Source organism: Oryzias latipes, chromosome 10, assembly GCF_053564925.1.
Source record: "Oryzias latipes strain Hd-rR chromosome 10, Olatipes_Hd-rR_3.1".
NCBI lineage: Eukaryota > Metazoa > Chordata > Actinopteri > Beloniformes > Adrianichthyidae > Oryzias > Oryzias latipes.
In genome coordinates, this window is record NC_136246.1 from 26253888 (window position 1) to 26281850 (window position 27963).

Genomic DNA, 27963 nt, shown 5'->3' on the forward strand with positions numbered 1-27963 from the left:
GCTCCGTTGGACAATTGGAGTATAGATTCTGAAATTGTGGCGTCGATGGACATTCAGTGCTCAGCTTCGCTTTATTCGATAACATTTTACAAACACAGATTAAGAAGATTGTGTGATCAGTGACTGGGATAACTTAAAAAAATAAAAAAACGACCCCCATAAGTAACAGAAAGCACATATTAACGAAGCATAAATCATAGTGCAGAGGATTCCGTTTATTGAAGTCAATTTTTAACAACTTAGGTTTACAATCTGTGTTTTTTTTTCGTAATATATATTCATATATATGAAACCATAAAAGGCTACTTTAGGAAGAATAAATGTCATTTTCTTTTTATTTTTCTTTAATTTCATTTTAAGTCAATTTAATTTACAGAATAACAGTAAGCTAATATAATCATTAAAAAAGAGCAATATGTTCCTTTTTTTTAATGTCGCAGTGCAACTTACATCTTACACACCTGTGCAATGTACCATGAGGTGTACACCCCTGAAAGAACACACAGTGGGATCTCCCTTTTCGGCCTGTTTCTGCAGGTCTATATGCACGCAAAGATCTGGGAGGGATTAACACAGCCGGTGTCTGGAAATGAAAACTCTCCAAAGTCTTTAGTCTACAGTATGTGGCTTTCTCAGCAGAGCAGCTGCTGGAGAGTAGAAGACCAACACTACAGATGAAAAACTGCAGACTGGAACTCGTTGAGTGTTGGTTGTTGGAAAGCCAGAAAAGAGAGGGTTGGGAGGCACAGGGAAGGTGCTTGCATCGTTTAGTTTCTTTGTGGTACTTTCAAGCAAACAAACAAACCATTCACAACACATGATCTCTGTGGTTTTTTTGAAAGTTTTAGTTTGACAATGAAGAAAAAAAAAGTCTGCACAAAACTACAGTAAAATATGAAGAAACCAGTACAATGTGGTGCAGCAGGTAATACATGTCTCTCAGTCTTAGACACTAGGTGGCACCGTTGAGTCCTTGGCCTTATATTGCAGATGAAATGATTCATCTGGCTTTCCCAGACACCATAGACCCTTTAGCAGGTCTTCAGCCACCCAGCAGTAACTGCATGCTGGGAGGAAATGTCACGATAGCTTTCGCTTCAGAGCGAACTGCCTTCACGTGTCTGCAATGTTGAAGCCTATTTTCCTCACAAACAGAAACGGTCCCATGCGGATGCTAACGAAGGATCTGGATCAGTTCAAGAAGCTGAGGGACAAACCTCAGCTGTTGTACAGTGTGTGTCGTTGAACACTTCTGGAAAAGAAAAAAACCTGTGAGCACAAAAAACAAAAACAAAAAAAGAAAGAAAAAAAAATCTTCAACAGTACTTTTGCATGAATGCTGCGCTACAAGTCTGATTATCTTGCACACGTTTATGATTTAAAAAAAAAAAAAAAACATCCACAGTATTTCACCCATTTAGAAAAACCACTTCGGGGTCTTTCTTCATGCAAACCAGGAGAAGCATCAGCCGTGGCACAAACCATTTAAAAACCGTCAATCAGCTGTCAGTGGTGGTTGTCGTTCGCCTCCTAGTTGCTCAACTGCTGAGCATCCTGCATCTACAGAGTGAAGAGGGGGGACACTGCAAAACCTTGGCATAGAATACATCATACTTTACATTATATCTATGACACAAAAACGTAAATAGATTTAATATATTCTCCTATGTTTAAATATATTTGTAGGCTGTACACAAATCTTTAGAAAATGAGACGGCAAATGCATTTACCTGATATTTAACAGCAATGGTATCGAGGCTGATGAGACATAGACCCTGTGATGCAGCCAATGAGATATATAGAAAGTGCATTCTTTGTAGTGAGTGACTCCTTTGCATTCGCTGTTTTAAGGAACAGAAGCAAAAACGAAAGAAGGAATCGTCTTGCAAACTCTCCATTTTTTCCCTCCGCTACCTCTACAAGCATATCACAGTGGTAGTGGAACGCAAACATTTACATCGTATACACAGCGGTATGCACATATGAACAAGTCCGTGAAGACTAGAAGGGCTAAGGGAATAAAAAGGGAAAGGATGCAAAGAAGATAGGGATGGAAAACAACCAACAAATGCAGAAGTGCACTGTAAAGTTATGCACACACCGGCCACAAGAACCGGTGTTCGAATGACCGCTTTTAATGAAAAGTCTACGGAAATGTCTGTAAACCTGCCTTTAGGGCTTCCGTGTTCAAAACTCGTGTGTCCATGTGTCGCTACAGTGTTTTAAGTCTGTATTCAGGCTTTACGTTCATTCATCGCGTGGTTAAATGCGAAGAATCTTAAATTCGACCAATCAGGGAGTCGGATTTGGTAGTAACGTATAAGTAGTGTGCTTTTCAAAACACAAAAGTACCAACCATTTAGGAAAATGATCATGATAATAATTGCAGTTTCTGCCCGGCTAGTATTATTTGACACTAAGTGTTTCATATAGTGAGCTATGAAAGAAAAAGCCTGAAGCAAGATTTGACCCGCTTCGCAATTTTGCACCAAGCCTCTTCCAACTGTAGGCGGTGGACAAGCACTAGTAAACGGTAAAAAACAGAAGAAGAAGAAGCCCCTCCCTGCTGCTCCTTTCTAATCTGGTTCAAATACCGTATCCTACAAGCGTGTTGATGAAACTTTTCGTTCTTGAACTCGCAACACGAGCTAAATGGGCATTCATAAGCGCGTTAATAGCATACGGTATTCACACTTGACTGTCACTACCCGATACCAGCGCATGTACACACAGTTGGAAGAGGCTTGGTGTGAAATCTCAAAGCAGTGCTTTTTATTTCACAGCTCTAATCCATTATATGAAAGACTTGGTGACATATAACTCTGACCGGGCACAAAGCGCAATTATTAATTTATCCTTCATGATCAATTTTTAAAGAGTTGGGACTTCCATGAACAAAAAAGGACACTGTTCTTACGTCACTACCAAATCCGGCTTCCTGATTGGTTAAGTTGTAGCTGTTTGGCATTGAATCAGTCAATAATTCAACTTGAACCTTCAGCTCGTGTTCAATGAATGTGGCTTTTACACAGAACCAGAAACCGGACTTTAAGACTTGTGCAGCGAAGCGTGAATGCAATAATTTTGGACGCAGAGGCCCAAAACGCGTATTTACATACACTTCTCATTGGAAGTGGCAGCTTGAACACATGTTGGTGAGGTCGGTGTGAGTGTAGCATAAGAGAGGAGCCCCGCACCTGCACGCAAAACATGGGAATATGGGCACTTCACAGTTTAAAACAGTAGTTGTTTTTTTTTTTTCTTCAATGATTCCTGAAGCACTGATTGCTACCTGTCACAGTCTTTCACTGCCCATCACAGATCGGCCTGGATTAACAGTAAGGTCCTTGGAAATCAACGAGATATGCAATGACAGAAAAACAGAAAAAGACTGGAAGAGAGGGGGAGAACTGGTGGCTCTGGGTGCAAAGTTCATTGGTACAAAAGTACAGTGTTATGGTGAAAAGGATTCTTCTCTGTATTGCTGCTACATAGCTCCCCCTGCCCCCCTAAAAGAAAAATAGCCAAACTAGGAAAGTTAAACCAAAAACAAGATCTTTATAAAGTCTCCTTTTTTTTCTTGTTTTGCTAAACAAGCAGGTGAACTTCATGTTTCATAGACAAAGGAAGATTAATGCTTTCTGTTCAGGCATGCAACCAACACCCTCCGGGGTCCTCGGGATTATCAAAAGTTCATACACGCAGGTGTTAGACTGTTCCCTCTATGATATTTACACATCTTACACGTGTTTTTGTGTGTGTTTGTGTGTTGGGGCTATCATAAAGCTCTGGAGTGTGTGGTGTTTCAGTGTGTCTTTGCTCCCCATCCTTTCCTTTTTTTCACACATGTGTTTCAATGAAGGAGTGGGTGTGGGTCATGAGCGGCGCCGCCAGCGGGGAGAGCTCGTCCTGGCCGTTGGTGCCAGGGCTAAGCTGGCAGATGTCTGAGTACAGCTCGGTGTGCCACTGCTTCCACTCTCTGAAGGTCTGCGAACACAAGCCGGGGTCCTCCAGGAGGGCACAGATCACAGCCAGCTCAGACTCTTTGGCCTGAGAGCAAAGAGTTGAAGATAAAGCATTAAGTCCTTTTATATCAACCCTTTAGTGAAAACCGCCTGCGACTGAAGCTACCTTCAAGGTGCTGCGGAGGGCTCGGATCCGGTGGAGCCGGTCATTGAGCAGAGGGTCTCTGGCTCTGTGGGTAAAACAGCGTCGAAACTCCTGTCTGCTGCAGGGTTTGGGGTCACCCAGGGCCGTCACATTGGCTTGCTCTAGGGCTCGATAAAGCTGTTCTAGTCCGTCCAACCCTTCGGGATCTCTGCCCTCTGAAACTCGCCGTTCCCTTCCTTCTGACACCCTCCTCTCTCTGCTCTCTACTCTCAACTCCTGCAGGTCTGAACCAGTCAAAAGTCAAACAATGAGACTGAGAGAAGCCAAAACATGCTTTAAAAGAAAGTACCGGTAAATGGAGGCAGAAATCTAGACTACAGAAAAGTTACATTTTTTTTTTAATCATATATTATATATATATATATATATATATATATATATATATATATATATATATATATATATATATATATATATATATATAGCATATATATATATATATATAGCATATATATATATATATATATATATGTATATATAGCATATATATATATATTGATTTTCAATTAGCAAGGCTCCAGTCAACCTCCTATTATTCAAAAGTAGGAACTTAAGTTTTTCCCTGCCTAGAAATGCTAAACTTTCGTGTAAACAAAATAAGTCAGAGTGGCAGCTGTTACTCAAGTTATTTGAGTTTGTTGATTCACCCAGATTCCTTGATAATGAGCATACATATTTTTCAGTCCTGACTGGCTGAACAACATTAGTTACAACGCAGTACTGAAGAAAATTTGGGTTTGTAATGATTTTGCTGCTAAAGGTTTTGACTCCAGTCATCTGTGGGAGTTGTGTTCTAAAATAACCAGCGGTAGACAAAATCCTCAACGTATAATCTGTACTTTTGCAGTAATTCCACTTTTGAGTCCTTCACTATATATTTTGTACACTTTTTTTCAGACATAAACATTTTCACACTTTTTTCTCATGTTTAAACTCACTAGTCTGATTGACGGTGCTCTACAGCCAATCAGGATGCAGAACACATTGTGCTCCAAAAAAAAACATTAAAATGACCCTTTAACAATTTTGCGACAAAGCGAAAGATGAACCATTTTATAGCAAGGCACCTCTGTATTTCCATTCAGCAGTGCAAACAAAAACTTTTTTAGAGCCAAAAAACAGTTTTTGAGCATCCTGACAAATCACGTGGTGCTACTCTGTCCAAGCAGTACAGCAGCAACTTTCAAGGAAATTTAGTCTGTGTTTTTGTACTTAGATAACATTATGGCAAGACATGCAGTATGTCTTGCAAGCACAACAATAGTCAGAAGTCTCATTTGAAGTTAAGCCCTTGTGATTTCCTACATATTGTTGGTGTTTGAAAGATGTAAAAATAAAAGCTATCAGGTGTGTCTTGACAACACTTTCCCCCTAAATGTATTAGCTAAACACAAATTAAGTGTCGAGTAAATCATTCATCGAGAAACAAGAGTTGAGCTTAAAGAAATGATGTTATATAAACAGAATCTCATTTTGAGAGCAGCATCGTTTGAGTGGTGATAAAACACATTAGGCTTCCTCTGATCTGCATGGATGCTGGTCTTTCTGGCGTCCTCTCATTAGGCTTTCATATTTTCTTCTAAAGGTTCCTTCTGCTTGAATAATTGGAAAGTAAAAGTTAGTTTTATGTGTTTAAGTTGTGCCAAACTGGATACTTTAAAAACACAATTATGTAATTTTTTTATGTAATACTCGGCTTTCCTTCCAGCTCAGCATCATCCCCTGCTGTGTGATATTTTTGCTAATCCTGAATCAAAGTAATTATACAATACTTCAAGTGTTCCCTTTTCTTATTTCGATTAAGCCAGTTAAGTGTTTTCTTACCATCCTGACCCTCTAGCATGTCTGCCGCCTCATCCTCTTCATCTTCACTCCTGTCTTCCATGTGAATTGCATTGTGGAGCAGTTTTCCTGGCATAGGGTCCCTGTTCCTGGGAAGACTCTGGCTCCGCTGCTTGTGGGAGCGTCGGTGTGTGTGGCTGTGTGCATATGGGCCCCGCTCCAGAGGGAAGGGCCCGTCCCGCTCCCTGTCTCTCTCCGCTGCATGGTGTCTTCGTACGGGCAGCGTGGCCTGCCTGCGCCTCTCTGGGGACATACCTTGCCTCCCCAGACCTCCGTAAAACCCCATCTCTCCTCCCATGCCCCCCATGATGCCGCCGTAGTCGCTCTCCCCTGGCGCCGTCTGTAGGAAGTGCAGCCCTGCACTGGTCAGTGGCGTCTCAATGAGGTCTTGCCAGGAGCGACGCTCACGATGGGAGGAGCGGCACCCCGATGAGTGTGTGCTGGTGCTGCCCGTTCCTGTGCCCATGCCCATGCCCTCTCCCCGCTGGTCTTCTGCTGAGGAGTGGGAGTGCGTGGACTCGCTGGAGAAGTGCCGACCATGCTTGGGTTCTGGGAAGGGGCTAGATGAGTTGACCTGGGGAGGGAGAGGGGAGGTGGAAGAGACCATCTGTGGAGGAATAGGGGAGGTGGAGGCACTCTTTGGTGGAGGAAGTGGGGATGGAGTGGAGCGCATGAGGCTCATGGAACTAACAGAGCGGGGAAGCTGATCATAGCTGTGGAGAAGGCTTATCTGAGAGGGAGGACCGTAAGTGTAAAGAGGAGTGGAACAAGGGATGCCAGGAAGGAGATGTGAGAAGAGACAGACAAATAAAAGTGTTTGCATGCAAGGAGGAGTGTAAGGATGGAGAGAGACAAATGAAAGCAAAGGAAGGTGGAAGAGTAAAAAATGAGAGCAAAAAGTAATGAAATGACTGAGATATAACTGTAAGAATGACTGGCATGACTGTATGGTTTAGTTCAGGTAACCATGGTTACATTGCCTCTATTTTGCACACTTTTAAACATCCACAGATCAAGATCAAAGTGTGTATTTGTTGCCACCTAGAGTTCAGACAGAGTAAAGAAAATCTGACAGAATAACCCAAAGAGAGGCAGATCTTGGATCCATCCATCTTCTCTTCCTGCTTTGTCATCTGCAGGTTTTTGGGGGGTAGCTGCAGGCTATCCCAGCCTCTCGAGGGCAAACGCGAAGTTCACACTAGATAGGTTGCCGGTCCATAGCAGACACAGGCAGACACACTTATCCCCGCGGGACAATTTAAAGTCACCCCCAAAAAAAACTCGGAAATATGTTTCTGGACTGTGGGAGGAAGAGCCAGAGAAAACTCACTCATGCACGGGAAAATGTCTGGAATATTATTATAATATTTTCTGATGACAATTAATACACACTCCATTTTGATACTGTGATATGCATGATAATTTCTGAAATAATGTAATGCCATTTAATTTATTCATACATGTTCGCCAACAGGCTGAAACTCATTAATAGGTGAAATCACAAACTACAATCACAAAAAAACAGAACTTTCATGAAAGATATATCAAATAAATATATTAAAACAATGAACAACAAGTATAATCAAATTTGATCAAATAAAACACATACATTCCTTCATCCTTATTTAAAAAAATGAATCCTCATGGATTTGACAAATGATCAGCAATAAGGTATAAATAACTCAAGTTAGCAGTAACAAACCAGATTATGACAAACTGTACATTTAATGAATTATGTTTAATTTGTATATTTTATATTGTTATATATACAATATATATATATATATATATATATATATATATATATATATATATATATATATATATATATATATATACATTTGTAAATTATAATATACTTTTTAGTTTTCTAATCAAGTCTAGATAAATCGTCCACATTGTTCCTATTTTATACTTTTTTCCGTGTGAAAGTCTTTGATTCTGCTTCCAAATTGAGACTTTTTACCATAGAAAATCACTTACATGAGTATGAAAAGGGCTTTATAAATCAAGTTTGATCTCATTTGAAAGCTTGATAGATCTATATATAGATAACCATCTCTTTTGCTCGTGTCCTTTTTGTATTTTTGCTTAGATTGGTTGTGAAATAAGCCAAGTCCCAATTCGAAAACATGCAAACTCCACACCGAAAGGGCCCAGCCGGGATTCAAACCTTCTCGCCATGAGGCGACAGTGACAGGCTAACCACTGTGCAGCCCTGATCTTTGATCCATACATTATTAATGCTTTTAGCTGTGATCTGTGCGGTTCTGAAACAGTGTGGGGCTTTCAGGAGTAAATTATTCTGTTGGAATGAAACACTGCTGGAATGGGTCCGTGTTACTCACTGATGGTGTACGATGGTAGGTGTCACAAAGGGACGAAGGACCCTCCTGTTTCAGCGTCATGGAACCGTCAACCTCGTCTTGATCGCTCTCACTCCAGTAGTCTGATGTAAAATGCAAATATTTGAATCAACAAAAGAATAAAAACTGACTATCAAAGTTTTCTAGTTGAGCTGGAGTATCTCACCTTCATCAGGGCGTGGCACTTTGTCGTCTGGGGTGTACCCAATAGCGGCAAGTCCCAGTCGGTTCATCCACCTGCAGAAACAGGCCGATGGTTTTACCTTCCGCAATCAGTTTTGCAAATAATTTGGTTATTTCTTACTGAAAGATCTGGACAATGTGAATTTTTTCCTGGGTCATATGTCTTTTAATATAGTTCATTTTGTGTAATTAGTGTTATTTACATATACTACTATGTGCATCTTTTTTTTACCTCAATTCAGGGGTCTGCAATGTGAGGCTCCGGGGCCACATGTGGCTCTTTTACCCTTCCCTTGTTGCTCTCTGATTAAAATGTTTTTAATTTTAAAAATGTACATGTTTTTTTTTAGGCTATAAGCCACATTTGTTAAAACAAAACAGTCAGATAAGTCAAACTTTATTCACTCAATTCACAAACAGTGGAACATAATATGAATCACTCTGAGGTTCCTGACTCCAGTATCCATCATGCTCCAACAATCTATAAAGCTGTGTTGCTTTGTAATTTACCAAAGTTGTACCGAAACCTTTCAATTTTTGACCACCGTGTGGCACAGAAAATCAGATCCAAGGTGCACTGTTGATTTCTGAGAAAAAGTAAATGGTTGAAGTGGCTCCAAAAAAAATGAGTAGGATCACTTTTTTAGCTTTGGTTTAATTTTAGTCAGTCATGTTCACACATTTTTGTCAAATACAGTAAAATTGTCTGTTTTTAAATCACCACTGACATTGCACAGCCCACTACGACCTTTGCTGCACTGAAATGATCCCATGTGGCTCATTGTGTCTTTCCCTTTGACAGGAAGTCATCAGAAACTCAGTCAACAGTTTCATATTTAGAATAAAAAATTGCAATTTTCCCTTTATGGGCTATTCATTCCAAAGAAACAGTTCATTTATATTTATCATGATAGCAATAAGTAATTCAAATCAATAAAAAATACAAAGCAATAAAAAGACTGTGTGGCTCCTACTTAAGAGATTGACCTCAATGGCTCTTTAAGCCTTGAAGGTTCCTGACCCCTAATCCAGAGCAAATCATTAATTTTTTTTTTGTATCTATAAGCTTTATTTATTTTTATTATTTTTACACTTTTTACAGTTCGTCTGATTTAGCTGAACTTTTCAATCTCCTTTGGTCCTTTATCACCTTCCTAATCTTGCTCTTTGATCCACAGATTCCTCTTTCTAGTCCATGTGGCTGCAATTTTTTTTTCTGTTTCTTTAACATTTGTGCCTTTCTGCTAATAACCATTCTTGTTTGTTAAATGTCTGTTTATGTACAAATTGGACCGTCTTAGTTTTTTTGCTTAAAATGATACATTAGTTCTCTGTTTTCTGCTCGTAAATCTTACAAAGATTTTCTTTTACTGATTTTTTTTTGGGGTACTGTGGGAAAAATTGATGATTGAAAACGATTTGAAAAATTCTCTGGCTTGGTTAGTTTGTCGGGGCTTTCAAACAATTCCAATTGCAATTCGATGCTGAAGCGACTGAATCGAAACTGAAAAGGACAGCTTGAGAATAAAGGTGAAAAGTGCTTTTAAAGGATAAGTGAAAATAAAAGCAGAATACATACTTTAAAAATATGCTTTAATAATTAACGGGGTGTATTTTATCAGTTGATATCTGCCTGACTGACTCGTCCTGCTGATGTGGAGATCAAAGCTCCAAATGGCAGCGTCTTTATTCACACTCTGTCTGAACAGTGCGCCTCGGCTAACTTTCATTTTCTGCTCCACAGACGCCCTTCCTTCTGTCTGTCACTGCAGATCCCAGCTTGTCCCGATTCCCCCCACAGACACCTGATAATAAGGTCACAACTAAGAATAGAGGATCTGTCTTCACAAGGGAAAATTGGGAAAGTCATCATGTAACTGTAGGAAGTGCAATTTCACAGGAAGTGAAATTTGGCGATTTAGTGATCTAATACGAATGAGAGAAAATGGAGACACATTCGTAAGGTGACTTCCCTTTTGAAACTCCGCCAGAATGTGAGGAAGAAATTTTAAACAAGAAGTAGGCAGGAAGTTGGAGCAATGGCGCTGACCCACACCTCCCAGGGTGGATGGACTGTGCACTACACTGACACCCATGCAGTTTATAGCCATACAGATTTCCTAAAGGGCAGTTGTCTAACAAATATGATCATACATGTCAGCTGTGATACATCGCAGCTTGTGCCTGATTTCCAACAATTTGAATAAAGAAATACTCAGAAATGCAATATTAATCTTAATTTTCTTTATGCATGTCCTCCACCATGGCATGAGAACAGCATATTCGTTAGAGTGGGTCATTAAGAGGCAAGGTCTAATTTTAGTTTTACAGTAAGAGCTTCAAAAATTGCTTTATGGAGCTACTTCCTCCTTTCACACCTAACACAGGGGGTAAAAAATGAGTGCAACATTTGCACATGCGAGTCATTAAATGCAAGTCCAAAACTCAAATCCGGGTGGTACTACTACTAATTACGCTCCCCCAATTATCTTCCCATGTCACTGAGGAGAGGTGTGGATAATTAGAGCTCATCAGACAGCACTCCTGCAAATATCATTATGAGCTCACACATGCACACACGTGACATCCACAGCTCCACACTGAAAAACAGAGCTTCATGCCTTATTTGTATTGTGTTGGTTGGCTCCCCCCCTTGTGTAAACTTGTTTTTAATCAGTTAAAATATTAATGAGAGTGGGTGACGTTGTCAGCTCATCATCCCTGTTCATGGTGAGCTCACCTGTTCATTTCCTCCAGGCAGTCTGTGGCGAAGAAGAAGCTCTTGATTTTGGGGTGACAGGCTTTGAAAGCACTGCAGTCAGTCAGAGGGGAGAAAGCTGATTAGCGTTTGGAGCTTTGTGCCTTCGCATGGCGTGGGCGACACCAAATGTGATTGATTAGTATTTCAGGCGACATGTGAGGGACACTCACAATTTCCGTCTGCACTCGATGGCTCGGTCTATTCTAAACTCGGGGAGGCTGATGAAGCCCTCAGCCTTCTCATCCTGCAGGCGGAGACAGATGGAGAGTGGCAGTGCATCATCAACACGGAGAACAAAATGTCATGTGGGCTGATTTTCTTCAAGATAGTAATACTCTAGTCAAGCATATGAAAACAGCATATGTTATTTAGATTGGCCTGAGTAAAGACCATGCATCACTCAGCTTTACAAGGCAAAGAAGCTTCAACTGTCCTTGATAAGCCTCGACATTTAAGTGCCATTTTTGACGAGTTCATAGATTTGTTTTCCAGGTTAATTCCTTCTAAAAATACCAACAAATCCTGATTGTGACCCTTTAATCCTCTTGCATGTATTAACTTCCTTTCTACAACAATACTGTCCACCCGGACCTGCAGCTGTTTGGCTACAAGGCTACCCTTATCAAAACCTCCAGAAATGTTTCTTTTTCTTCTAAGTATTAGCTCCTTAATGGCAAAAGCAAATCAGTTAGTATTGTTGTGTTTTGCATAAATTGGTTTATTAAAGATCTTTAATCAGCATTTAATTTCCTTCTTAAGTCCTAAATATGATGTCGTTTATCTGTTGATTTAAGATGAACGGAAAGCTCAGGGGCATGCAAAATCTTTTAAGGGTTTCACTGGACTAATTGTGGTTTAGTTGTGATCTTTGAATAGATTACTCTGGTTTTAATTTGTCCAAGTAAAAAAGAAAAAGAAAAAAACTGCATCATGAATGAGATTTCTAAGGAGTAAAAGCAACTGAAGACACCTGGTTTATTTTTTTTTTTTATTTTTTTTCTTATTCATCCTGTCATTGGATGAAATGTACTGTTACAATAGGGGGGTAATAAATCTTCAGACACATGAGGTGTATATTTGAATAAACCTGTCTTGAATTTTTGGTTAACTTTCATTAACATTAATTATATTTGCTGTCCTGGGCTGTCCCCTGGACTCAGTGGACTCTGTAGGTGAGAGGAGGATGCTGACCAAGCTGTCCAGCATCCGGAACAACCCCTCTCACCCTCTGTATGTAACGGTGAGGACCATGAGTGGCTCGTTCAGCCAAAGACTGCTGCACCCCCGGGGCGAAAAGGAACGTTACCGGAGGTCCTTCGTCCCAACAGCAGTCAGATTACACAACAACACGGTCTAGGACTGCTGAAACCGCTGCTGTTATTTATTGCCTTATTTAACTTGTTATTTATGACGTGTACTGTTACTTCCACTTTGTATTATTACTATTTTATTCCTACTCATTGCTACTTTGTTTTTTGTCTTTTTCTAACTGCTATATTTCTTGTTTTGGCTGCTGTGACAACCGAATTTCCCTCCAGGGATCAATAAAGTCCTATCCTATCTTATCTTATCTTATCTTATCTTATCTTATCTTATCTTATCTTATCTTATCTTATCTTATCTTATCTTTTTTCTTGCATTTGTTTAATGTTTGCCTGTGTGTTTACATAGTAGTCTGTTCCAAGAAAAATACTATTTTTACTATTTATTCACTTCACTTTTAACATACATATAATGTAATTTCATGATGACATCAAACATGCTTAAAATATCACATTTAGACTTTTTTCTCTTTAAAAAATGTGGGTAGTTTTTAGTCATTTTGCAAAAATAAGCGTTAAAACTTGTTAACTTGTCTTTAAGTAGTGTTCTACTCTGCTGTTTTACAAGTTAATTAACTTGTAAAGTTTATTTCATCTTCAGTGTTTTGTGGAATTTCTTGCATTTATTTGTTGGAGCTTTTGTTACTGGTTGTAATATATACTTGTATATGTACTTTTATACTGTATATACACACACTCCTTTGTATACAAGATCATCAAAACGTATGCATTTACTTATCAACCAATTTTTTTTCTTTCTTGTTTGTTTGTCTCATGTTTACTGATCTATGATGTTCTTGTTTTCCTTTGAGTCACCATGACTGGTTAATTTCTCCAATGTGAGATCAATAACGTTTAATTCAATTCAATGACACTCATGCATGTTATTAGAAAAACAAGACAAAGACAGTAAAGGTTTTTGTTCAGGAATTGTGTCTTACATTTTGGTTGGTGTACCAGTAAAGGCAAGACTCTTTAAGGACAAACCAATACTTCCTCCATTTCTGGGTAAAGTATCCTTTTGCATCTTTTTTCTTCCACAGCCAGCCTTCACAGTCACCGTGGCCAAGGTCCTTACAGGAGATTCTCCTTCTACTGGCACTAGTGAGGGAACCTGCGGGGGCAGCAGACATCTGTCATCAGCTTTCATTAGCATCAGAACATTTCAGGGCTAAACTGAAACATTTTGTGGCAAAAGGGAACTTTTTTTCCCCCAAAATGTAAAAGACAAATAATTTGAATTTGTAGTTTTAAATCTAAACAAATAACTACACTTTTAGAGAGCTGTTTTAAGTGGACAAATAATCTGAAGTCTGTTACAAACATAGTGGTGAGAGAGTGATAATATGGGCTTGTTACTACCATTGGAGCTTGGCATGTTTAGTCATTAGTTAGGCCAAATTCTCCTTTATTTACTAAAGAATTCTCAAGACCAACACGAGGTTATCTGACCACACTGTACTGAAACCTATAATGCAACAAAGTTTTAAAAATATATGCTAAAATAGAAGCGAATATATTTGAGCAACAGTTCAGTCAAACTGAAATTAGCCTGATGGAAGTTGCAGTTTGGATAAATATCCATAAATTCATTAAATAATACTATATTTGAGTCATTTCAACTACAACAACTTCAGGGAATTTCATTTAGCAAAACATAAAGGTGGTTCTGCCAGCTAATGCGTGCCAAACTATGGATTAGAATCTTTTTTTAATTTTGATAGCTAACAAAATGCAATTGCACGAAAAGTTTGCAGACCCAAAAATACATTCAAAAACTATGACAGGAACAGGAATCCATTTATGATTGCCTACCTTTACTTCTCCTTTTGGTTTTTGTTCTTAAAGATGTGTAATGAAAAGACTAGATGGGGAAAAAAAAGAAACATTCAGCAAAATACATTATGCAACAGTAATTATTTACAATTGTTCAATTGTTTTAATTGCTTTTAAAAAAACAACAAAAAAAAACAAAGTTATGGGCCCTTAGAGGAAACTGCTTATATCTGAAACTTCACAGTCTGCAACTGATCAAAAACAACAATATTTACTCTAAACACAAATTAGCTTGTAACATATATATTCTTTTGTTTTTATCATACAAATGGTAAATGGTGTATACTTATATAGCGCTTTTCTACCTACAAGGCCCAAAGTGCTTCACAGTCACAGACCCATTCACCCAGTCACACACACATACACACACCCCTGTGGCGAGTCCGCTGCCGAACACTGGCGCCAACCTCCCACCAGAGGCAAAGTGGGGTTCAGTGTCTTGCCCAGGGACACTTCCACTCATGGGCGTGCAAGGCAGGAATTGAACCTGCAATCTTACGGTCATGGGTCGACCGCCCTGCTGCTGCACCACGGCCGCCCCTAACTTATAGGTTTAGGTGTTGATAAAAACTGGTACTTTTATATGATTTATGAATTGATAGGATGTGGTGTAACATTTTATTAAGAAAGTTTCAAAAGCCTTCTGTTTGGCTGGCATTGCACCAGCGTTGACTGAATACATCTATTAATGCATGCACGTCTTTTTTAGCCAGTGTTTCCCTTTTTATACAGAAAAAAATCTTTTAAAAAGTCTGAAACGAGTAAAAAAAGTTCAAGCATCATAAAGCGTAGGAAACATTGCCGTTTCAGACGCCTGTTGTTTCTCCGTTTCAGTGTCTGCTTACAGTCTGAGCTGAGTCACTGTGTGCTACAACTCCCACTGCTTCAGAGGAAAGTTAGGGTGAATGACTAAGACAGCTTCTGTGTCACCACGGTCTAAATATGGAAAAGTAATTTGTCACATTTGCCTGTTGTCTTTTATTTGATTATCACAGTCCTGAACTGAAGTCAATCTCCGCCTGACTGCAGCTCGGCTTTGATTTATCCACAGATCCAGCATAAGGGGAAGACGCTTGTACCCATAAATAAGGTTTTAATCCAACGGTGCTGGAAAGGAACCATTTTTAAAAAACTAATTTGTTAGTTACTACGGTCTTGCTAGTGTGTACTTATTCATTTGCAGTACTGATTTCTTTGCAGATCAATGACCTATTGCATTATTTTTTTGTTACCTTTCTCATGGATGCACCCCCTGAGCTTCCTGAACCTGAGTATCTGCAAAGGGAAAAAGTAAGATCACAAAATCCTTTCAATAACTTCTCCAACCACAGAAAATGATGTTTAAACTGCCAAAAATCACCAACGTACCGGTCCATTGTGTCAGTTCGCAATGTGTCCGCTCCTCGCTGATGACAAGAATAGAAAAGACCATCAATAACATGTAAATTAATGCCAGAAATGTTGTTATTGCCGTTTTCTTCACAGATTATTAGATTAAAAAAAAACTATACAGCAACACTCCATGAGCTTTCCCTTTGTTAAATGCCACGAAAATGATTCGATTCCTTTTGGATTACATTTAATGTCATGACAATCAAAGACACCTGAAACTCCGATGTCACGAATGCAGTTTGCCCAGATTCTGTAAAAAAAAGAAAAAGCCAATTTAAAGAGTTCAAATTAAAAAAAAATTAGGGTCCTTATTCCAATTTAGTTAAATGCAAAGTGTGAGTTATTTGCTAATTGTTGCTTTGAACAATCTCAAACCTAAAAGAGAAAAGAGCTTCATCACTACAGGACTTTTTGGGGCTGATTACAGACTTGAATTGTTGATGACTATAATTTACTTGGATGTAGTGCACAAAGAATTGCTAACTACAGCTACTGATTAGTGGAACCATGAAGTACTTTTCCCAGCTCTCACCACTGAGATTTTTGAAGGGTCTTCTGTTTAAAATTTGGGTTGTATTTGTGTCCAGAAAATAATAAATACAATGAAACCTTTGTCTAATAAAATGGGACTGCATGAGGATATGTCCGAGTCCCACTCCGATCATCTTTTGACCTTTTGTAAAAGCGTTCCCAGTGGTCTTTTATTGTGATTATGCCATTTTTAGATAATATCAAAAAGCCTGCAGAGCAGCAGGAGCTCATCAAAAATTTTGCCTCTGGGTTGTGGGTTAGGGTTAGGGGTTGGCCGTTGGAGCGAAAAAAAACCCTATGCTGAATTGACAGTGGCGGCATCCAAATTGGAGGGCTGCGTTCTTCCTAGGCTGCGTTTGAAGGCTGCTTACGTCAAAGCACCGCAACAAGTGCTGTCCAAATTCAACGACTCCTTCGAATGCAGCCAACGAATATGGCTTTCTTTTTCCCGATTTCAAGGATTAGTCTGGTGTACCCTTCTATGGTGCCCAAATCCCAAGATGCATTGCGGCGGAACCCGGAGATTTTATTTTCACAACGGACTGTGAAGCGGGACCCGGAGTTGGGGATATCTACACATTTTGATAATTACACCTCCAAGATTAAAAGTAGGATCAGATGAGCCAGGAAAATTTTGAGCTCCATGCCTGGTTCACCACTACTCTCTGTTCGGGACTTATGGTTGCTAGGCGACAGGACAGACGCCGATGTAATGGCTGGGATTACATAAAAGCCAAACCCGTCCAAATTCACAGCCGTTCAAATCCGCTCTACCCGTTTGACGAAGGACTCAGCCATAGTTGCCCGCGGCCATTGAAGGGTGCAGTCTTCAAATTTGGACACACCCATCATCACTTTTACACTCTCTCTCCACCTAGCTTACAGCCCCTCATAACCCCAAGCCAACATTAGCAGAGCAACAAAAACGGCGTGCAATATCAGAGCTATCCAGCCGTACAATTTTGAGCTGGACACCAGGTCAGACGAGGAACACAAAGACGTTTCTGGATCTAATTGGATGTATCACAACAGAGTGGAGCAGGGAGACTCTAGCCCGCCCATTTCAGTTGCTGAGTCAGAAATATGAGCTTTTTCAAACCGTAGGTCTTTATCTACTACTTATCTATCACAATTTGAATAGAGAAACACTCAGAAATGCTAATTTACTCCTAATTTTGTTTATATTGTTCCTCTATCATCAGAAAAATGCCACAAGAACAAACATAAAACACCAAAAAAACACCAATTCCTTGGAGTGAGCCTTTAAAGAACAAAAGAGAATCAATCACTGGTCTCACCACCTGAATATAAATCCACAATTTGCAATTTGATTAATCTCACAAATTTTGCATGATTCTATAACATGACAACTGTGTGAGGGTTTTTTTCTTTCTTTCTTTTATGATAGGTTTGCCTGCTTTGCACCGAATCATCCGGAGGAAATGGAAAATAGGAAAGAAGCAGGTTGTTGTAATGGGCATCTGCTTGTTAGCAAAGAACGGTGCACTTCATGTGCTGCCAATCAGATATGAGTCACTGTCATGACAATCACACAGCTCTGAGAGTTAGAAATTGCTGGTGTGATGAAGCTGCACACCGGGTCTGTGTGTGTTTGTGTGTTTTAAGCAGTCTGTCAGTCGTGCTTGTAAATGGTTTCGATGATGAGTCATCCACCCCCGCACAGGCGTACGCGCTTCTCTTAGTGTGCGTACGCATGCAAATAAGTGTGTGTGTTTGTTTAACTCCTGTTTAGACTCAGGCGTGTCAGAGGAGACTAGGATATTAGGATGCATTAAGAAGAGTTGTGAAATGGGTACCTTGCATACAAATGCACTTTTCTTTTTTAGAATTTTTTTGCACAAGTGCATTTGTTTTTTTGGATTTTGGTGTGTGCATGAGGGAAAATATCAAAGCTACATGGTGCTTCAAAGTCAGACAAAAACACATTGTATCCTCCCTTTCCTTTGTCTCCTCTACCTTACAGGCCCCCTCGCATGCAATTAGCAAAGTGTGAATCTGTAAACAGTGTGATCTGCAGCATACACACAAACAGTTTTCGGTTTTATGATGAGTTATTTAGGCAGAAGACAGAAACTCTCCATGATGCTGATTGCATGATTTACAAACCTTGGGTCAATGGGGAAAGGACAAAGCATAGACTGAATTTTAAGCTGAATGCTAATAGAAGAGACAGAACCTGGAGGACAAAGCTTGATATAATCACATCAAAGGCATGTTGGAGCAGATGAGCCAGCACACATACTGCATAACCTAAGACCCTCATTTGAGCAGATTCAATCAGCTTTTTTGGTTCAGCATGGAGAAAACTCAACAGCTCCACAAATTCAAGGCTCAGTTCTCTGGCACTGTGCGTAACCTCCATCTGTTGGGGTCCCAGGGGATTTGCAAAAAGGTTTTTGATCTGACAGAGCTAAAAAACGAAAGAAAACTTTGAGAAAAGTTGGCAAACAATACCTAGTCTGTCAATAACTATAGACAAAGAAGACCCACTTTGAGGCTTGGGTCTTACACTGTCAATTTAACTTAGATTATTAATCTTAAAACTAGGTGTAAAATCATATCGATCTTAATTTTAGATAAAAACAGCACCTTGTGTAAGATTATTAAACTTGTTTTAAGAAGAATATGCATTACCTTTCTTGATCAGTTTGTAAATCTATAAATCAATCATCTTAAATGCAAAACAAGAAAAAAAAACACTGCAGGAGGCCTGATTTAAAGACAGGAAAATGTCTTAATTTACGTTTATATAGATGTTACTATCTGATATCCAAAAATGTATTTGAATACTGATGTTCAACAGCTCGTTCAATATTAACAGGATAAACAACAGATGCATATTTTTAGTTTTTTACTGCAATAACATCATCAACATTATATTTTATCAAAAAATAGACACTGATTTTGAAATTATTGTATGATGTATAATCAAGCATGTTTTCAGCATTTATAAACTCAGTGACTTGAGCAAGATTAGGTATGATAGCCATTTCAACAGCTCTCTGGTCATGAGGCTTTTAGGTGATTGGTTAAAAGTAATAAAGTTTGTATGCTGTTTAATTCCTTCATGCCTGAACTTACTTCCAACTGTATAACAAATTCTTAAAGTCCACCTCCAGTCATATTTTTTATTTATTCCAAAAGTGTTCCCAGTGGTCTTTTAGTTGTGATTACCTGTTTTTAGGCAAAATTTTAAAAAATCGTGTTGTTTTCAAGGACATAGTTTCTGTAGAGCAGCAGGAGTTCATTAGAAGTTGTGGAGCGGAGTAAGCCTGCCCCCATTTTGCATCATCCATCCCTTTACATGCTTTCCTGCTAGCTTTCAGCCCCTTATGACCCCAACATAAGTCTATCGGTGCAACAAAATTGGCGAGCAATATTGGAGCTATCCAGCTGTACAGTTTTCGTGCCAGATACCTGCTCGGACGAGAAAAACGACAAGGGGATAGATTGGAATGGAGTAAAGCAGGGAGCTTGTAACCTGCCAAATGTAGCACCTACTTCACTGCTAGAGGCCTTTTTTGAAACAGAATTTTGAAGTTAAGAATATTTGAGGAATATATTCTAAATATATTTTCAGCGAGAAACTGAATTTGGAATATATAAGAATCCAAATGTGGAATCCATCATTTGCACAAGAATTTTGCATTTTTTTGAAGTGAGGTGGTCCCGAAAACATCTCATAACAAACATTTGAGGTTGAAACTGTAATTAGCTCTAATATTTCAATAAGTGTCCCGCAAAGGGTTAACAACAGGTAGCTATTTTTATTTAGCCCTGTGCAATTTAACTCATTTTTGGAGTTCCTAAACCTAAAAACCTGATAGTTTGGTCTTAGCTGTCATGACTTTTAGCAACACAAGAAGCAAATGCTGTTCCTCAATCCACTTAAAGATTTCACTGCAAAAGTTGAAACTTAAGAAAGTAAAAAGACACTCGTCTCAAGAAAATTTGTCTTAATATCTGTCTTGCAAAAACAATAATCTTATCAACACTTTTTTCTCTATTGCAAAATTATCTTAATTCAAGAAAACATTTTTAAGTGTTTGGAATTTGTGATTAAAATAAGAATTCTTGGTGTGACCATTTTCTTACCCCATTGGCAGATTGGTTTGCATATTCAAGAAAATTTGGTAACACTTTATAATAACTACACACTATAAAGCATTAATTAAGCATTAACATCACTCCTACTTTATTAAGCATTAGAAAGCAGCTTTTATGTGTTGTTATGAATGTTTTATTCTTGATTAAAAAGGATTACTATAATGTGTATATTAATGGCATTTTAAGACTTTATTCATTAACTATAACTGGTTTGTAAATTATTTAATACTTAATTAAAACAATATTTTTTTAAATTCCATTAATAAACACATTGTACTAATATTTTTAATCAATAATGAATAATTTATAACAATACATATAAGATTCTTTCCAATGCTTAATAAAGTAGGAGTAATACTCTATAAATAATTAATTAAGTGTTTATTTATGCTCAGCTAATGCTTAATGCTTCATAGTGTGTATTAAAAAGTATTACAGAAAGGAGTTTGAATTCTATTACTAAATAATAGAATCATAAATTATTACTATGGGGCCTGTATGGCAATGAGGAGACTTTTTTTTAAAGATTTTTTCTCCATTTGTTGCAAGATGTTGCCTCTCATAATAAACCATAAGAAGAGATCACACTAGCACATATGCGCATCTTTTTAATCTGAATTTGGCTCAGATTTCAGATTTCCAGCTAATGGCAAGCTGTTGCAGCCACAAACATCAGATGCCTTTGTCAGTCTGGGGTGGCACGTGCCGTCTACACTGAGCTGGAAGAGAAGCATTCAGTTCGAGAACATAATAAACTTTTAAAAAAATCCTTGTACAGAGATTCTTGATCGACAAGGAAGAGGAAAGAAGAAGAAACAGCTGTAGGTCATGGAGACTCATGTCTGCAACTTTTTACTGTCTTTATATTATTTTTAGTTTTTTTACCTCCTCACATTAAGCCATATAACTTCCCTAAGACACAAATGAACGCTCCATGACTCCACATCAGTTCAAAATCTATGCTTTTAAACATGAAAACAAATTTTGTTATTACTTTTTTTTTTTAAATGGCACTTTGGCATCATTTGATTTCATTTAATGGTTTGTCATTTCTACTGTCTGCTGTGACAAAAGCAGTTCAGCAGCATGATTAATATAAAATCTGCATCCATTGAAAAGACCCTCCTTTAACAGCAAAAAAGTTGTTTAGTTGAGTTAGACATATTCTAATGATGCTAGAAGCAGCAGGAGCAGGAATGTGCAAACTTGTAAATATTTGTGCCGACAGTGCAACATCCTTGTCACTATTTTTTGTGTTTATCAATCAATCAATATCAATCAATAAATACTTAATTGTTCCGTGAGAGACATTTATCCTGGGCTGATGAACCCACAGCTAGAACATAAAGATCACAAAAGAATAAAAATGCACAATAGGACAACATCCGCAAAAATAACAACCTCACAAAAATAACAACCAGAGGCACTTGCTCTAGATCATTTATAATAGGTGTGAGGCCTGTTACGTTTTCCGTAGCTTAAGTTTATTTTGTGTGTAGTTTATTTTAAATTTGGGGGCCAGTGGTAACATTTTAAGTTTATTTTATTTTTCTGCACTTTTCATCATTTGTTCACCAATTAACACAATTTAAAAAGTACCTTCTGTTGGAATGTTAACAATATGATTTTATGTACATACAGGCAGAGGCTCTGGCGGCTGGTCAAGTCGGAGAGTAGAAGACAACATGGAAGGGCTGATGGGAAAGCTGGGGCTGCTGGGATTGCGGCTCTTGCGGCGTGAGCGCCTGGTGGAATCCCGCCGGCTCTCCCTGCTGGGACCCTCAGGCTCCTCCTCGATAACCAGGATCTTGTCGTCACTAAGGTAGCGCAGCAGGGAGTTGTCTGAGTCTGAGGAGAAAGTGGGAAACATAAGAAGTTGGTTGGATTGAGTCAAACAGGAAACCAAGAAAGGAGAAAAAAATGCTGAGGCAGAACACAGTGTTGCGGGTTTGAGGTACACCCGAGAGTAGGAAAAGCTGAGGTCAAGCAGACAAAGATAAAAAGCCATCGAGAAAAGGGATAAAAGTGCTTTAGAGCTCCAGGATGTGATATGGATCACAGCTATGGACCTGAGCTATAATCTGCAGTCATTTTGTTGATTTGGAGGGCACCGCCACCAAATCTGTTTCAGAAACTTTTGTTCTGGTTCCAGAGAGATAAAAGCCTCTCAATTCATTTGTTTGTTTGTTTTTAATCCAGACATTTAAAAAAACTAGGAGGCAAGAAAGGAAGGAAGGACTAAAAAAGCAGGACCGTACAGTAGTACTGAGCTTTAATATTATTCATGGAGTTTTTAATGGCAAACTGAAGGTTCCTTGGTTGAATACAGATTAAGGTTCAGTGAAAAGTTTATGCTGAGGTTGAAACCGCCTACGAATGGACATATTGTCATTTCCAGAATGGCTGGATCAATGCAAATCCCTTGCATTTCTGTTTGGCTGCCACTAGCAGATACATACGCTAGCAAGATATGTATCGTCACAGTACCACAGCACCATGGATAACCAGAGGATGAGCTGAGATGCGTTAAGCTGAGTATGGAGCAGAGCATGGCACCGGTATGACCCAGCTGTGCGGGCCCGTGTTTGTCCCCGAGTGTGTGTTTGTGCTTGTACCTCTGCTCCCTCTTTTGCCCATGCTGGGTTCCTTCGCCTCTCCCATCCAATTATATTCAGGAGGCATGGAAACTGGTCTTAGGTCACCTGGAATCAGCAATCAGAAAGTTGGCCACTGGGGAGGTGGGGACTGAGCGACAGCGTGGACGAGGGGGTGGACAGCTGGAGGGGGTGGACAGGTGACACACAAAGTGTGCAGGTACAGGGCAGGGCTGGTTTGAGCTTAAAATGAATTTAGACAAAATATTAGTTTTACTTTTAATTTTTTCACCTTATGGCAGAGTCTCACTTCGATCATTTTTTGATCTATTGAGGAAAAAGCGTTTCCATTAATTATGATTTTGCTGGCATTTGTCAACATTTAAAAAAAATGTCATCGTTTTTTAGGACATAGTTTCTGCAGATTTCTTTTTAGAAAATCGCCTCCTAGTTATGGGCGGGTGTGGAATTTTAAAAATAACGAATACACAATTTTTATCTGACCAACATATCTCATCAGACCGACTCAAAGGAAATTTGTGTTTATAACATGTTCTTGTGGCATTTTTCTCATGTTGGAGGACAGCCATTCGTTTCCTTCACCCCCTATGATCCCTTGTGGGGTCACGGGGCTGCCAGAGGCTAACCTTGCTACCGTGAGGTGAAGGCGGGGCACACCCTTGACAGGTCACAGGGCCACACACCCATACACACTCACAGTCAAACCTACGGTCAATTTACGGTTAACCGATTAACCTATGAGGCAAGCTTTCGGACTTTGGGAAGAGGAACGTGCAAACTTCACACAGAGAGATCCCAGATGGGATTTAAACCAAGGCCTTCACTCTGTGAGGCAAAAGCACTAATCGGTGCGCCATCGTGCCGGTCATGGAGGATTACTACCGTAACATCCAGATTATAAGCCGCTACTTTTTTTTACAAGCTTTCAACCCTGCGGCTTATTCAATGATGCGGCTACTTTATGCTCTTTTTTTTAATGCATTTTTTCTAATGGCCTCTAGGGGCGCTCGAGCAGAAAAGGAAAGAGTGAGACTTTTACATTTATGTTTTTTAAAACAGCCCTGTTAGTGCTGTGTTACGGTGTGTCACTGTTGTGGAAGAAAACTTCAAGGGCACGCTACTCTCAGTGACTTGTTTTTTTTTCTTGCTCAGTGACTTTTACAGGTATGTTTTTTTAACCAGTCCTGTTAGCGCTGTTACTACCATATTGTTGCCGTGTTACCAGCGCGTCACAGGCACTGTTTGGAAAGAAAAGCTCAGGTATGTCATTAAAACTTTGAAAACTCTTTCTGTGTACCGTCTTTCTTTGTAAATATATCATATGTTGAACCTTTCCTGCGATTACTTTACTTCTTTCTGACGGTGGTCGGAAAATGCAGGGGAGATCCTCTCCATCTTCCTTCGGGGTTCACTTCCCCGTTCGGACCCTCAGAGCCTCCAGAGCGGGTTAATAACGAATCATTCATCATTCTTCTGGGGGAAACCTTCTTTTATTGCAGTTTCCCTTCTCTCTGTATATCAAACATAAATGCGCACCCTCAACACACTTCCGCTGCGCGCTCTCGCTCCCTCCTCTTTCTTACACACGCGCGTCGTTTCAGCACATTCTCATTCTACAACACATGTTTCAATGTGGGCACATGCTGCTTATAGACCGGTGCGGCTTATGTATGTTCAAAATGGTTTATCCTTTAAAAATGTAATCGGTGCGACTTATAATCAGGTGCGCTCTATAGACCGGAAATTAGGGTATATAAAGAGAATGTAACCTAAAATTGCCTTTCTGAGCATTACTTAATTCAAATTTTTGTGCGTTGACTACTGCCACTCTGCAGAAAATGCGTCTTAAAAAAAATTTTTTTTCAAATGTAGACTTAAAATGGAATGATCATAACTAAAACACCACTTGGAACGATTTTAAAAGCAATCAAATGACTGGAGTGGGACTTTATGTTGTAAAAGAGAAAAGGATTATTTGTGTTCAAAAAGTAGAGGCAGACCTTTTTTTGTTCTCTTGCATACATTATTAGTCTTGTACATTTGAGATAAAACCTAAAGGTTATAATATTAGAATGACAGAACATAAGCACCCCAATAATATCCTTCCAGTCTTACTATTTACAAAGGTTATTGTGAAATTGCTTATGGGGTTTATTATTGGTATTTTAATGTTTGTTTGTTTTTTCATTTCTTTGCAGAATATTTGTCTTTTTAATGTTTTCCATACTGTCAGTATGTCATTTGGAAAATGTCATTTGACTTTTGGATAATTTTCACTCTAGTAAGACACATAACTATATCTTTAAACTTGAAAGTCTGCCTGTTTGTTTGGAAAATGTGGTTAAAATTTAAATAAATAGACATATTTTTGTCACCATCATATTTTAAGGTTCTACTCCAGTTTGCTCTAAAACTGTTGTCGGACATTGTGAGTCTTGCACACAGCTGGTAGAGATCTAAGATTAGCATGTTTATTAATGAAAGGAAAAAGACAAGGTGGTTTGTTGTTCAGTTCCATGACCCTTTACTTGCTGTCATATGGCGCGTTGGTCCCTTGATAGACTGACAGAGCTGTGCATTTCACAACGATCTGGAAGCTGTCTGGAGACAAGGGGTGGACACAGGTGGTGGGGCAGACGGAGAGCTGAAGCGTTTCCATTGACTGGCTTTGTTTGTAAGAGGGAAGAGCGCCCCAGGTGAAGACATGAGGAAGCAGGTCCGTGAAGCAAGCAAGTATGAAGCGTGAAGAGATTTCATGACGTGATGAGACAACTGAGGTGAACGTGCAGTTTCACGCGTCAAACCCAGCAGTTCTTCTGTCCGTCTTACCATGGGTTGGGGTCTTGTCTCGCCGCCGCACGCCTGTATTGCGGCTTCGGTCGTAGTCCGGCCCCGGAGGTCCATCCCCTTCCAGCAATGAGAAGTACTGACCGCTGTCCTGATCCAGAAAATAGCTGACTGCCTCTGAACCTTTAGAGCCAGATTGGGAGCTCATGTTGTAGCGACTGATATCGTCACATGACATTAGACCCATCTCCTCCCTGCAGAAAGACAGAACTGTCACAGTCAGAGCCATCAACACCATCATCCCTGTCATCAGAAGCATCAAAATAATCATCATAATGATCCCCATCAAGACCTCTGTGTGTGTTTGACCTGGTGCTGTAGAGTCCAGAGACAGGAGAGAGGATATAGACGTCCTGCATGCTGGGGGCATCCATTTTGGACATGCCCAGTGTTCCACCGGGCGTGGGGGAAGAACTGGTCGGGCTGGTGGGAACCGGCTGGAGGGAGAACACAGAGCATTTTCCCCACTGTTTCAATGTGACTCATACTTGGTGGACAATGACGGGTCATAGCGTATAACAGAAAATGGATCGTTTTCAGCCTCACAAAAAAATAATAATAATAACTGAGCACACTTTCTACTGTAACAGAACATCCTAACATCTATTTTGATCTGCCACCTACGCCAAACACCTTTCCGTGTCCTCTTCACACCCGTCTGACAGTGCAGCCTGTCCCAGGTTCATTTGCTTCATTATTCTATCACTTTGTCTCAAACCTTTTCACTCATGCAGTGTTCTCCATGTCTGTTCCCATGACAACCCATATTCTCCCATACTCTCCTTGCTTTTTCTCTCCTCTCAGCCCATCCACCCTCCCATCCGCTGTGCATCGTGCTTTACAAGAGAATTTAAGGATGAAGGAAAGTTAGCAAATCCCTCTTTGTTGGGATGCTTACTTTAAAAACATTTTTGCCTATACATTCCAAGAAAAAACTGTTGTAGTTGTAGGACTATTTTTTTTCCATTTTGCCAGTGATTTTTGAAAAAAAAGATTATTGAAAAGATGTCACCAAAACCTTTTTTTGTTTTGTTTAAGAGCTTCCAAACATCAAACAGTGAGGTTGAGGTGCTGTGCTGTGTGGTGACTGGAGAAAACAGTAATTTAGTGATTACAGCCCACTGCTCCCCACACAGAATGAGAGTTGAGAGGGGCCCAAGGGAAGAAGTAGAGAGCAATGGGACTTCCACAGCAGGCAAGATTCCAGTCTGTCCAAACAGCACTTAAACCACTTGGTCCTTGCTGTGCTCACACAAAACTATAGAAAAACCACAGAGCTAATCCCACACCAGCGCAGGTTACAACAATGTACTTTTAAATCATAAACTCACACAAAGACTGCAAATTAATATGACGTTTGATAAATAAACAAATTCTAGTTTTACAAACTGGTGTTATCTTTTAAGGAACCTGTTCAGTTTTTTTTTTTTCATTTGAGTAAACAGACTTTCAAAATTAGCACTCAAACAAAATGATTTGGTGAAAAGTAAATAAAATATCTTTTTGGGTTCAATTGTTGTGGCTTAGGCCACGGTTTACATTCTCTCGAATAACGCAACTCTTTGACAGTCAACACAATTAGCAAAATTCTGAAGTAGAGGAAAGGCAGCCTTGCTTTGATATTCAACATTTTACAGTAGTAATGTATTTACGCAATCAATGCAAATAAGATAATTCTGTCGCAGAGAAAAGTTATGCAACCCTTGTCGTTAGCAATGTGTTGCATAATGGTTCAAAGGCGATATGAAATGTAGCATGTTCCGCATCAGAAACCTCAGATTCACGTTGATTGCCTGAATGTTTACGTCGTTTCAAAGAACTTCGTATTTTTTAGGAGTTGCCAGCGAAGTCTCAGGTGTTAAAGAGTTCAAAATTAGAGAATGGGACTGACTTTCATGGAAATGTAACTGCTGTCATCAGAGTAATACAGGTGGAAGAAAAAATGAAAAAGATACTTCAATTGTAAGATT

The 27963-nt window shown here is 39.4% G+C and overlaps 1 protein-coding gene across 4 annotated transcripts in view; it reads right to left on the bottom strand.

Annotated features, from left to right (window-relative positions):
• Positions 1 to 194: 194 nt before the first annotated feature.
• Positions 195 to 27963, bottom strand: part of si:ch211-26b3.4 (connector enhancer of kinase suppressor of ras 2) — a 75334-nt gene continuing 47565 nt past the window's right edge. Inside the window, exons 10-24 of one of the 4 annotated variants that reach the window (XM_023959339.2) lie at positions 26303 to 26430; positions 25976 to 26187; positions 23147 to 23233; positions 22171 to 22379; positions 15849 to 15886; positions 15713 to 15755; positions 14460 to 14508; positions 13586 to 13758; positions 11493 to 11566; positions 11302 to 11373; positions 8545 to 8615; positions 8361 to 8461; positions 5995 to 6586; positions 4132 to 4394; positions 195 to 4050 (exon numbers count right to left, since the gene is read on the bottom strand). In XM_023959339.2, coding sequence (XP_023815107.1) covers positions 3841 to 4050; positions 4132 to 4394; positions 5995 to 6586; positions 8361 to 8461; positions 8545 to 8615; positions 11302 to 11373; positions 11493 to 11566; positions 13586 to 13758; positions 14460 to 14508; positions 15713 to 15755; positions 15849 to 15886; positions 22171 to 22379; positions 23147 to 23233; positions 25976 to 26187; positions 26303 to 26430 — 2322 coding nt within the window. In that variant the 3' untranslated portion in view covers positions 195 to 3840. Of the gene's footprint in view, positions 4051 to 4131; positions 4395 to 5994; positions 6743 to 8360; positions 8462 to 8544; positions 8616 to 11301; positions 11374 to 11492; positions 11567 to 13585; positions 13759 to 14459; positions 14509 to 15712; positions 15756 to 15848; positions 15887 to 22170; positions 22380 to 23146; positions 23234 to 25975; positions 26188 to 26302; positions 26431 to 27963 lie in introns of all 4 variants that reach the window. The other 3 variants (XM_078953692.1, XM_023959340.2, XM_078953693.1) reach the window with 3 other exon arrangements.